Here is a 12,634-nt window from a genome sequence, read left to right as displayed (position 1 = left end):
TTTTGTGCTTTGCTTGGGTTCCTCAGTTATCTTCTTTGGTCCATTTTTGGCTTCACGTTGCATAGTTGGGAGCTGAGTTGAACGTTTCCTTCGGCGGAGCCGTTTTTGCCAAACTCTATTCTTCTTGCGTGCGCACGTTTTTTTATTTGCAGCAGGGGTAACTTTGCAAATATCCAACAAATCCATGAGCATTCAGGTTTCTGAAATGAGTACAAGAAATCAACACAAGGCACAACCATTTAAATTAAAGATCCACCCATGCTAAATCAAACAGTGACTTTAACCGAGCGGATTTTGATTTTAATAAACCTTGGTGTACTTGTTGACAGTATGACACAAAATCTCTGATTTCAGATCAATCGGAGCAGGGGTTAAGGTGCTACGACGCACTGAATTTGGATATTTTCTGCAAAAAGGGGTGTGGCCTCCTTCCTTTGAACCCGAAGGAACAACTCGGTCAATCTTCCCAAAACAGGTGTTGTTGGGAAGGGAATTTAACATGGATTGCAAATCTGCAATATTTCCCCCCTTCAACAGGCCTGATTCAAATGATTCGGATCGTTATCAGGCTCCTGCAAAGCTTGCTGATGAGCGGGTGTGCAACCCGTAGTTCCAGAGCCACATGTGGCTCTTCCTTCTCTTCGTGTTTTATGCTTTCTGCTTTTAAAGGCAAAGTAAAAAATGCTGATTACTCATGAGGGGTGTTCACATGGCACACATTTGCTCCGGCGCTACACTGATGCATTTTGTTGCGGTATATTTTACACTGGAGCAAATTTTGTGGAGCGGTCACACGTACAAAGCCGCTGAGCGTGTTAGCACCGGCGCAGCGTCAGTGCAGCTCCACTTGCGGTCACACGGCTGTTTCTGCAGCGGAGCAAAACAACAGAAAACAAATGAGCCGTCGTGTTGGTTCTTTTTAAAACTTTTTCACATCTCAAGCAACTACTGTACAGGCACGTCCCTCTCCTTGGTCTCCGTGCCTTCCACTCGAGAGTGACCGCCCCCGAAAATCAACGATGACTTCAATGACACTCAGAAAAGCAAACATGTCATGCGCAAACAGAAAATCTGTTTACTGTTTATTGTGTTAACAGCCATTTCTTGTGTCATTATTAAACAAACACATGACGGAAGTCCGACAGAGCACGAAAGCAACGCATTCTCGCCGTACATAATCAACTCTTCTCGAGCATTTGCTCCGGGCAAATTGGAGAGTTCACACGTGCAAATTTACATTGGTGCTGCTCCGCAAACGAGCATTTGCTCTGGAGCAAATTTTTAAACCACCTCCTTGAGGTGGATCAACTTTGCTCCGGTGTAAAATGTTTTCCGGGGCTACCCCGGAGCAAATTTGCATGTGTGACCGCTCCACTGGCACAGCGCCGGCATAGCACCAGAGCCAATGTTGCCACCTCTAAAAAAGGCATAGCGGAAAAAATGCATAGTTTTTAAATCAATTAGTCCAAAACCTTTTCCTTCCTTGAAAAATGTGTCTATTTTTCCTCTGCTAAACACACACGCCGATGTGAAAGCCGCACCCGCATCTCTTATAACCCAATTATATATGGAAGAGAACCAGGCATGTGAGCCAGGCAGATTATTTTTGTGAATCTCAAAAGTCAAAGCTCAAAAAAGATCGAAACTCAGAACTCTTTGTGAAAACGTAATTGCTAGAATAAATATTTCATATACTCTGTATTATGATACTTTGAACCTAAGAGCTGTCCTTAAATAGAGGGGTATGATGTCATGGGGGCGGGGGGCGATGCCAGTGGGGGCGCAAGTGACCTTAGGGAAGTTTTCTTTTTTTTAAAAAATATTTTGTAATGTTTTACTTTGTGTTTAACATGTTAATGTTTAAAATATAGATACCTTGCTCTTCTTCTGTTGCAAATTAACTGTCAGTTAGCCAGGGAGAGAAGGCCAATGCCTTTATTAAATTGAGAAAAGTGGAGAACAACATCAAAGAGCAATTTGGTTTCCAATTTTTGTTTACATTCTGTGTGTGTTGTTTATTCTTTAAGCATCACATTGTCCCCACCTTCTGTTCAGTATAAGAAAGAATAGTAATAATAAGTATAAGTAATGTCAGTGACAACTTCCAGTAATCCAAAACAAATCTGGCCGTTTTTGATTTGTGTCTCTCTCGTGCTAGATCGCATTTTGGCTTTACAGATCACATTTGAAAATGACATTTTAGACTTTTCCACACTTGTTCCATATAACAAACAATACAATCAAGATGCATTTCAATTTTGGTGTTTCCATTTTAAAAACGTGTCACTGCCAAAATGGCAAACTACTGATTATAGGCTGCATTCATAAACAAATGTGAGCCGAGTGCACACTGCACTACTGCAACACACAAGGTTAACGAAACAGTGGCTTAATAACTACATTAACGTTTTTCTATTTATCCTAAAAAGGCTTACCTTACCAAGAATCCCCTATCCTGGTGAATTAATGTGCCTTGTAAATTGTGCAAACCACAAGTTAGCTGCCATGACTACCATTGCTGCTGCTTCTTCTTCATCATCATAGTTTTCATCTTCATCTTTGTCATCTTCGCCTTTGTCATTATCTTCTTTTAAAGAAGATAAGGAAGAAGTAGGCGGCCCGGTAGTCCAGTGGTTAGCACGTCGGCTTCACAGTGCAGAGGTACCGGGTTCGATTCCAGCTCCGGCCTCCCTGTGTGGAGTTTGCATGTTCTCCCCGGGCCTGCGTGGGTTTTCTCCGGGTGCTCCGGTTACCTCCCACATTCCAAAAACATGCGTGGCAGGCTGATTGAACACTCTAAATTGTCCCTAGGTGTGAGTGTGAGTGCGAATGGTTGTTCGTTTCTGTGTGCCCTGCGATTGGCTGGCAACCGATTCAGGGTGTCCCCCCGCCTACTGCCCGAAGACAGCTGGGATAGGCTCCAGCACCCCCCGCGACCCTAGTGGGGATCAAGCGGCTCGGAAGATGAATGAATGAATGAATGAAAGGAAGAAGTAACTCCCGCCAAAGAACAGAAGCAGCAACGATAGTCATGGCAACTAAATTTCAATTTGCACAGCATCAATTTAAAAAGTGCAATAATCCACTAGGCTTGTACCTCTGGCTACAATGCAATGTGGGATCCTCGTTAAGGTAAGCGATTTTAAGATCAAAAGAAAAACTAACGCAAGTCGCTAAGCAAATATTTCATGATCCTCCTTCCATGGTGCTGGATGTAGAGCTGCTCTGCTCACATTGATTTATGAACGCAGCTGTTTACTGTCCTTGTGCTGCCTGCACTGAACTCCATTTTTTGATGCACTCTGAATAACCAACGGGGCACATTTGAACAACAGTCTGAGTGAAGCAGCGCGCTTGGAGTGTATTTCTGAATGCACACATGAAGATGGAAAGGTATTTTTTTTTGGGGGGGGGGGGTATGGGGGCGAGCTTTCGTGTTCATTGTCTTGGTTTTTGGAAAAAGAATTTCCCCTCCCCAAATAAATAAGTCAGCTTTTTTTCCCTCCTTTTGACTGACTTGACTTATAAATGAGAAATACAGCAAGAAAACCCACAAAACAGTGAAGAAAAACTGCAATCAATTAAGTTATGGCCATAAACAAAAACTCACCATAGAGTGGAGTAGCAATAACAGAACCATGAATTAGCGAGGGAACTTTGAACTTCAAATGTCTGTGGAAATAGCAACATCGTTGGTTTTTGAGCCAACACATCTATTTTTTTTTTAAGTGTGACTGTTACTCAAGAACTCAAGACAAATTTCATCATGTATGATCAGGTCGGCATTTTTTAATCAATAATTATTGTTTGTCTCTCTCTCTCTCTCTCTCTCTATATATATATATATATATGCGCGCACATAATTTATTTTCTCTCATTACTTTCGTTCGGCGCCCCCACATTCCCACTGTATTCCCAAATCCCATCTGCGACCCTTGCACACAGTAACTGTTGATGCTACAAGTGAATGGAACAGAGATCATTCACTGTGCAGTATTTGTATACAGCAAATCTCTACAACAGAGACACTAATATTTCTGCCGCATGTCCACCTGTTGCTGGCTGCGTTTCAACTTGTTCTGCGTGGAAATCCTATCATTTTCCTGGGACGGAACGCGGAACTCCTCTCAACAGCGAGCTGTCCGTCGCTATATATGTTCATATCTGCTTGATCACCATAGGCAATAAATGCACTAAGAAGTAGTTGCATTAAAATGGCAGTTTGAGTTTGCAAAAGCACCAATATATTCAGCGGAATAAGTCTACGAAGTAATCATATCATAGCAGCCTCGTCGTGAGTGGGGCGGCCATTGCACTATAACTTAACAATAACAAAGTGACGAGACTGTAAGCGACAGACGCTTAGGGAATTGGGAAGTGACGATTTGAAAGCAACAGAGTCAAAGACTTGTCACCGCTTTACCGTCCCAGTAAAACACGCCGTGTGCGTTTGGTGTCGAACTAACGGGGGAAATGTGTCGTAAAATAGCGTTTTAGTTATTTAAAAATAACGTGACGCACCAGACGCCCGCATAGACGAAATAACTTCATAACTGAAACGCGTAGCGACAAAAGTTACGATAATTCCACATTTTCGCGTGGCGTCGGGATAATGCTGTAATCGAAGCTCCCAGGCTGCACGAATCCTAAATCAAAGCAGTTGTTGATACAATTGTCTCGGTTTTTACCTTTTCTTTTGTCGAGAGCTTGACAGCTCAGCGAGTGGCAGCCATGATGGTTTCATCATCCGGGGATTACAGTCTTTGAGCCCCTTTAGCCTTTAGCCTTTAGCCTGATGGCACCAAGCTGCAACCTGTCCTGTCTCTTGGCCCCCTGCTGCCTCTGGCGACAGCACGGCCGGCACTCATGTACAGTAAATAGAAGCGAATTAAGTGGGAAATTGCTCATTTTGATCGCTGATCTTTGATAATTATTATCCTCATTACCTGTTTTCCACAAAATATCACGAACATCTGATTTACACTGTTATTTGTATGGATGTCTTGACAACATTTAATTTCGTGCTCACAGTTATATATTTCATGACGTGTTTTAAAACACACACACACACACGCACACAGGCTTCAAACCTCTAGTACCATTCTGTACAAATGACTGCAAGAGAGAGCACATCATTGAATGCTCAATGAGGTGAAGAGGAAATCTACTGTATTGGCTAAAGACTTACAGAAATCTCTGGCAAATACTAACAACTGTTTACCAAACTACCATAGATAAGCAGTGAAAAAATAATGGATGTCATTATTGGAGAACGCCATGGAGGTAGCTACTGCTGTCCAAAAAACAGCTACAGGTTTGAAGTTTGCAAAAAAGTGCCTGAATGTTGCACAGTGCTATACCGGCAAACTATTGTGCGGATATCAATGAATCAAAAGTTGAGTTTTACACAGTGCAATTTGGAAAGAATAAAACACCACCATCAAAACCGGATGGCTATTGAATAGACAGACCCGATCTGAGAAGCTGGAACCACCCCACTCACCCATTTTAAATATGATTATCTTTATATTTTATCATTTATATTTATTTATATACTTTTTGTTCTTCAACTTCTTCCAGTCATCATTTTGCTACTGTAAATTTGGAAATGTCGCCATTGAGACAAATAAAGTTTTTCTTATCTTAATCATGGTTTGAGACTGCTCTGCTGCCTTTCGACGTGGATGTGTCACAATTGTCGAAATGAAAAATGTGTTCCCACGTTTGTTCCGGCATTATGCAGGAAGCTTAATAATGGCTTTATGTGCCTTTTGAAGCTTGCCCAAAAAGATTAAACAGGACAATGACCCAAAGGACAGAAGTAAGTGAAGTAAGTCAACTACTGAACGGGTTCAACAAAAGAAAATCCTCATTCCCAAATGGCCAGGTCAGAGTCCTGACCTCATTATAACTAAGATGATGTGGCATGACCTCAAGAGAATGATTCACACCAGACATCCCAATCGTTTTTAAATGAAAAACGGTCAAAAAACCTTCTCGATCATTTTCACAGGTGTGATCTGCAAGTAAACAAATATTTGGTTGAAGTAAAAGTTGTTTAAGGAGGTTCAACCAGCCATTAAATCCAGGCACATAAACAGATATACCTCTAGTATTGCCCAAGCATATCCCCTTTGCAGTGGATGACAAAAGTGCATTTTCTACTTGAGCAGATTTTTTTTTCTTTTTCATCAGTATTTGAAAAAATAAAAATGACCATCCCAAATGTCTGTTCTACCAGAGAGAGGTCATCGATCGATAAAATAGTATATTAGCGGAGGGTTTTAAGCAGGGAGCTCTCAATGCTATCCAGGGATTGGTTATTAAATGGATCTACTTACCTTTAATTGGCTGAGTCCTGTTGCCTCGCTAGGCATTGTGCTGCGTTCAATGACAAATTGGAAATCCTGATGAAAGAAAGTCAGTGTCGACCGACTGAAAAATAGCAATTTACCAATCAAACAATCATGTGTAAACTTTATATCAAAATGATAAAGTATAACGTAATTCCTCATCAATTATGACAAAATATATTGTTAGGGACCTCCATTGTGGCGCGTTTCATTTTGTAATTGAAGGGACCTCACTTTGATTTTGCTATTTCCGGTGACAGTGAAGCACCAGCAGCGTTTGTTGGCTTGTGTACAGACTAAGCTTCACGACACACTGACTGATTACGAGTACGGTGAGGTAGCATGTTCTGCTGGAGTATTTGTACACTGAAATTTATTTCAGCAAAGCGGAACGCAATATTCCCTTCAAGTGTTCTCTGAGTGATTATTCGCCTTTCCAAATACTCTTTATGTTGTGTTTTGAAACAATTAATGAACAGCATACAGCTGCTAGCGAGAACGTTACTACAGACTGCATGAATGTCCCATAAAATCAAAATGTTGGAATGGCACGGATGTATTTTAAGTTTCTGGACAGAGCAAGTAATGCGTGCTAGGATGTCATTACACTTCGTGTTTGTTTTTTCAGATGTTTCAAAAGCCCCTGTGATGGAGCTAGAAGACCAGTGGTGGAAAGGACAGCTGGCCAAAGATATTTACCAGGCGCTGCGAAACAATGCGAGTGACCAGGCTCCTATTTGGAGCGCCTGTTCAGCCAGTCGTAAAATGACTTTTTATTCAGTGGGGACTTTCACTCACGATCTAATCTTTTTTTTTAACTGCCCTTTATTTTAAACCCAAAAGTTATATCCGGCAACATTGTTGTCAGGACTTCAGAGGTTTTCACGGCATGCGTTTTTTGTTGGTGTCTTGCTGTCATCAGGACTTTTGTGATAAATTACCATTAATTGTACTTTATGATTACGTGTTGTTTAAAGGAGCATGACGGAACCAAAGTAAAAAATTTCAAGAAAAATTATTTTATAACTTTAAAGCAGGGGTCCCCACAATTGTTGAAACTGACAGCTACTTGTTTTTCTTGTTAGTAAAGATTCTGACTATGCACTTCTCGTAAGTAGCAAACTTAATTTAAACTTAATTTTGGGGTAAATCATTTCATTGTCAGTTTTTCAATTGCCTCTATCATATTTACACTAATGATGGAGATTTAAAGAGATTATATATATAAAGACAGGGGTGCCCATTAGGTAGATCCTGATCTACCGGTAGATCTAAGATCGGTCCCAAGTAGATCCGAGGAGAAAAAAATATAAGTAAAGTAATATTTTTGTGTTAATGTGCGCTGCACCCTAATCATCCTCGGTCTCATTTCCACACAAAAAAATAAAAAATAAAATAAAGCAGGTAAATCTTGAATTTACGGTGGCGCGTGAGTACGTCACCGGAAGTTGTTTGCGCTCAGCAGTCTGCAATTGCAGCTTGTAATCAGAGCTGTTGCGCTCTATCTTTTATCGTCATTATTCTCATTCCGAGTTTGCTTCATGTACAATTCACCGAGGGCGCGGGAAAAGAATAGGACTCTCGGAGGACCCAGAGATGCACTTTAAAACTGTACGTGTGAGCTACGATAGTTAACAGGCTCCAAAAGTTCATCACATGCCTCAGTTTCAGGCTGTTTCTCATCATGGCGTTCATGTGTGCGTGTGTGTGTGCGCGTGCCGGTAAGGGTAGATCCCGGGAGGTTAGTTGATCGAAAAGTAGATCTTCGGTCCAAAAAGTTTGGGCACCCCTGTATAAAGATGTAACTTAACGATAAGCTAAGAGTTCCATTTTGTTTTATTTTTGTAAATAGTAATACGCACACAATATGCGCTTGTCACTGTGAGCTATTTTCAGGCAGACCACGTAGGTCTGCCTGAAAATTTCAGGTGTTTTCACCACGTTGGTGACACCCGCTTTAAAGTTTGCTTGAATTTCTGTGTGAACATCAGATGTTTTAATTGATTCAAATTGACCATAAAATACTGTACGTTCTGCCATTATGATATCCTGAAATATAATTTAGAATAGGTTTTAATTTGTAGATATGATCTCCACACTAAATAGTTTATACCCTTGTAGCTGTTGAGAAACCACGCGTGAACTGTTCATTTAATGACTCACAACAAACGAAGTAACGAGAAAACAAAGGCTTGTGGGTTTTTTTCTCCCTATAAACTTCTACTCAAACTGTTTTTACAAGAGTTCCATGCATGTTTAAAAACCGGCGTGTGACAAATGTATGTGACCCAGAATTTTCATTATGGGAGAATCTAGCCTAGGCAGTCTGTGTCTTGTGTATCCACAGCATGCTGAGTATGCAGATTATAATGACAGAGTGAGGCCAAATGACAGCTATAATAATGTTATCAAATGCAATTTGTTGTCATTCAGGAAATCAAGCTGCCCTCCTTCAAAGGCCAGTCCCCTCAGCTCAACTTGAGGCGATACTTTGCAGACCTCATAGCCATCATCAGCAACCACTTCCGGCTGTGTCCCACAGCTCGGCACCTTGCTGTTTACCTGCTGGACCTTTTCATGGACCGCTACGATGTCACGGTGCAGCAGCTCCACATGGTCTCACTCTCATGTCTTCTTTTGGCCAGTAAGTGTGAAACTGCTCCCATGGGTGGGAATGGAATGGCCTTTCTGATTTTTGAGTGTCATAATCTTCTGCTTTCTTTGCTGCAGGTAAATTTGAGGAAAGGGAGGACAGGGTTCCAAAACTGGAAACTCTGAACAGTCTGGGGTGCATGAGCTCCATGAACCTAGTTATGACGAAGCAGACTCTCCTACACATGGAGCTTTTCCTGCTAGAATCCTTCCAGTGGAACCTGTACCTTCCCACAGCAGCTCATTTTATAGAATACTACCTTTCTATTGCAGTTCACAAGGGAGACCTACATGATGGCTGGCCTCTGTCCTGTCTGGAGAAAACAAAACTCTATATGGCCAAATATGCTGATTACTTCCTGGAAGTCTCCCTGCAAGGTATTATTGGCTAGGGTTATGATCAGTCTCATTAATATCAATCTCTGACAAAGATAAATAATTTTACACTTTGTACCTCTTGTCGAATGTTTGGAGAGCTTGCGGTGAACCAAGCTTTACCTTCAATTTTTCTGAGGTTTAGCTTAATTTGAGATGGCTGCTTATTAACGCAATCATGTCAAATGGTAAGCACAGATGAGCATTAGTCTAATGTTATTTCTGATAGCCAGAGCATACGTGAATGCCAATGTTGGGGTGTTGTTACTTCTTCAAACAACAAAACGTATGAGGGAAAAGTGGTTAAGATTGCATGACTGTCCGTGTTTTTCATGTTGTTTTTATTATTGACTTTGTGTTACCTGTTTTGTAAAGTGCTTTGTTACTGTCATCTTTTGCCAATACTGATCAAAGCAATTCTGAGAACTTTATTAAGACATCTTGGAACTGTTGTAACTTGAGTGGCGGGATCAATAATGTCTCCTTTAAACTCGTACAGCAATGGCATCCCACTCGTACGTAGGCATATTAACTGTCTTCTCTAATTTTTTTACATTTGTTCTTTCCTTAGATCATGTGTTTTTATGCTTTGCACCCTCCCTGGTGGCTGCTGCATGTGTGGCTGCCTCACGCTTCATCCTGCATGTATCCCCAACGTGGGCACCCCGATTGCAGCAGCTCACAGGCTATTCATGGGAGAACCTAGTCCCATGTGCCGAGAAACTCCTCAAGTGTGTATCTGACAATTTTTAAAATTCTCATCAAACCTTGTGAAAAATTACTATTGTAAAGGAACACGAATGAAGTACATTTTAATTCAAGGTGAAACTGATAAGATAAGATATCCTTTATTTGTCCCACAATGGGGAAATTTACAATGATGCAGAGTCTTGAATATTTTGTGGATTGAACTTTTTTACCCGCCATTCACTCTTTTGTCTTTTTTTTTCAGTGCACATGACAGTGATGTCAAAGAGGCCAACAAGCAGAAGTGCCAGCAGCTCGGCCAACAACCACAGCAGCAAAGTCAGAAGGTCTTCCATAGTTCAAGCCAGGCAGCCCAGTACCTGCACCGGTCCGGCATGCAGTATAGCCAGCAAGCTACACAGCCAGCTTTAGCCGCAAACCATAGGCCTGCCTCATATGTGGCCCGCATCACTAATCTGCAGCTCTCAAATGGCCACCTGCAGGGCAGTTCTCAGGTCATCACTGCTTTGTTGGATCCAAAGTCTAACCTTACTAACAGAGCTTACCAAGTCGGCATGCGCTACAGTTGTGCTCCATGCTTTGACAGGTGATGGACGTTTGGGATTGAGTGATTGAGAAGAAACTAAATTTCGCCAAATGGGTATTCCACTGAATGTAAAAGCATGCTTTTAATTTGAAGCGACTTGACGAGATGAATGCAGCACTTTGGATCACAAGGTTTAAGCAATGTGCAATCTGCATGCTGTCGCAATTTTCTGTTGGAGAGCCAGTATTAGGATTTTTGTTCTATTGTATGGGTGCTGCCTGAGTACCACTAGTGACTTTGCACTATTGTATTACTAGTATCACTATAATTTTGTATCAGGTCACAATTTTATTTAAGTCAAAGTACCTAAGATGTATTGAAAAGAAAGTGCCTTTCAGCTGTGTTGCTCATAACTGCTCAGTTGAGGCAATAACAGCATGGGGTTCATGTCCGTTTTTGGGCAGTGAATTTTTTTGTGAGCGCAATTGTTGTATTTTTCTGTACGAGTATAGATTTTTTTGTTTACATATTTGTGAACTGTGGAAAGAATCAGTTCACATGCAGAGAAATTGTTGCTCTTCTGTAGACAGATTATTTCAGTCAGTGCTGTGCACTAATGCCCATTTTAGATAAAATGCAAATCTCTGTTGAACGTAATCGTTGAATGTAATCACCTAAAGCAATGTCTTGTGTCTATTCGAAATTTCTTTTTGAGGCACTTGAACAAATTAGAACTGTAGAGTGGTGCATCAGCTCTTCTGTGCTGGAAAAAAAGTGGAAAAAAAGTTTTCTTCTACATACAAATTTTTTGCTTCATCAATTTAAAAAAATGTATCTTACCCTCTCTGTCATCAAATCCCTGAAATAGTGTTTCAACATTGGTACACTGTATGTCCACCCATAGTCGCTCATTCACATATAACAAAAATAAGAAGAAAACAGACAAAAGATTTTGCAGTAGAATGTCAACCTGAGGTAAAATACAAGCATCCTTCCATCCATTTTCTAATCCGCTTATCCTCATAGGGGTCACAGGCGCTCTGATTGGCTGACAACTAGTTCAGCGTGTACCCCGCCTAACTGCCCGAAAACTGCTGGGATAGGTTCCAGTATGCCCTGCGACATGGATGGATGGATCGCGGGCTTGCTGGAGCCTATCCCAGCTGTCTTCGGGCAGTAGGCGATGCACACCCTGAACTGGTTGCCAGCCAATCGTAGGGCGTGCATTGGTACAATATTGCGGGAGAGCGCAAACGACCGGGAGAAAAAGAACCGGTGGTCACACAGAAAAAAAATCCAACCCTAAGCAAGTTAAAGTTCGAAAAGACTATATTTTACTTGCCATTAAAACAGAATGCACCAAATATTGGAATGCTGTTGATTTGATTCCTATTCATTATGTTATAATATTGCGTTAATTTTCAATGTTAAAAAAAAGCTTATAGTAAAAACATAACACTTAATTGTTTTTGCACATTTTCAGGTCGTGGTGTGCCGCGGGATTTTTCAATGAAAGAAATGTGCCTTGGAAAAAAAAAGAAAACACTGCTAACCAACCAATCACTGCACCGCTCTCACCTGGACCCAGATGCAGAATTTAAAAAAATGATTGTCCACTGACGCTGACAGCTTTGGTTGAAGGGCATGTGCTTTTAATCGAGGGGACATAAAGTAAAAGAATCTTCTGTCCGCACCAGACAGTCAAGAAAAAAAATTATGCATTGCTTGTCTGCTTGCACCAATTATTTTGTGTTATTGTAGGCTATTTCAAATTATTCTGCATTAAGAGATTTCATAGCCATATTTCATAATGAAAATACAAAAGAGACTGGATTCTCATTAAGTCAGAGAGTCATTTTGAATTCATGGAGAAATTCAGACATGTATCTGAATTTAAATGTCACATTCATCTTTGTTTCAAGAAGTTCATGAACAGTAACCAGGTCGGACTTCACTCAATTCAAATAAATACGTTTCATGAATAAAGGACATTTTTACATTCTTCAATTAAGATTTCCCC

General features: G+C 40.9%; 1 protein-coding gene and 1 long non-coding RNA gene across 5 annotated transcripts; one reads left to right on the top strand and one right to left on the bottom strand.

The window, feature by feature from the left end:
• Nucleotides 1-41: 41 nt before the first annotated feature.
• On the bottom strand, nt 42-4,878 carry LOC127610333 (uncharacterized). Its single transcript, XR_007964810.1, has 3 exons — nt 4,689-4,878; nt 800-867; nt 42-200 (listed from the first exon to the last, which is right to left on the bottom strand). It is a non-coding gene; the product is annotated as an uncharacterized LOC127610333 (long non-coding RNA).
• A 1,715-nt stretch (nt 4,879-6,593) lies between these two features.
• ccnj (cyclin J) lies at nt 6,594-11,271 on the top strand. 4 transcript variants are annotated; one of them, XM_052080321.1, is made up of 6 exons: nt 6,594-6,685; nt 6,982-7,463; nt 8,787-8,997; nt 9,084-9,383; nt 9,952-10,111; nt 10,333-11,271. In XM_052080321.1, the coding sequence occupies exons 3-6, from the start codon at nt 8,931-8,933 to the stop codon at nt 10,676-10,678; spliced, it is 873 nt and encodes a 290-aa protein (XP_051936281.1). In that variant the 5' UTR covers nt 6,594-6,685; nt 6,982-7,463; nt 8,787-8,930; the 3' UTR covers nt 10,679-11,271. The 4 variants fall into 4 exon arrangements, with proteins under 4 accessions (XP_051936281.1, XP_051936280.1, XP_051936282.1 ...); XM_052080320.1 differs by having other exon boundaries at nt 6,604-6,773; XM_052080322.1 differs by lacking the exons at nt 6,594-6,685; nt 6,982-7,463 and having other exon boundaries at nt 8,030-8,997; nt 9,279-9,383.
• The last annotated feature ends 1,363 nt before the right edge of the window (nt 11,272-12,634 follow it).

Source organism: Hippocampus zosterae, chromosome 11, assembly GCF_025434085.1.
Source record: "Hippocampus zosterae strain Florida chromosome 11, ASM2543408v3, whole genome shotgun sequence".
Classification (NCBI taxonomy): domain Eukaryota; kingdom Metazoa; phylum Chordata; class Actinopteri; order Syngnathiformes; family Syngnathidae; genus Hippocampus; species Hippocampus zosterae.
This window is presented reverse-complemented; position numbering and strand designations above follow the sequence as displayed.

Bases quoted from the DNA above. Each gene is read 5' to 3' on its own strand.
- ccnj (XM_052080319.1), top strand. From the start codon at position 8,766: ATGCAATTTGTTGTCATTCAGGAAATCAAGCTGCCCTCCTTCAAAGGC. The intron at 8,998-9,083 runs GTAAGTGTGAAA...TCTTTGCTGCAG, and splicing joins CTCATGTCTTCTTTTGGCCA to GTAAATTTGAGGAAAGGGAG. The intron at 10,112-10,332 runs GTGTGTATCTGA...TTTTTTTTTCAG, and splicing joins TGTGCCGAGAAACTCCTCAA to TGCACATGACAGTGATGTCA.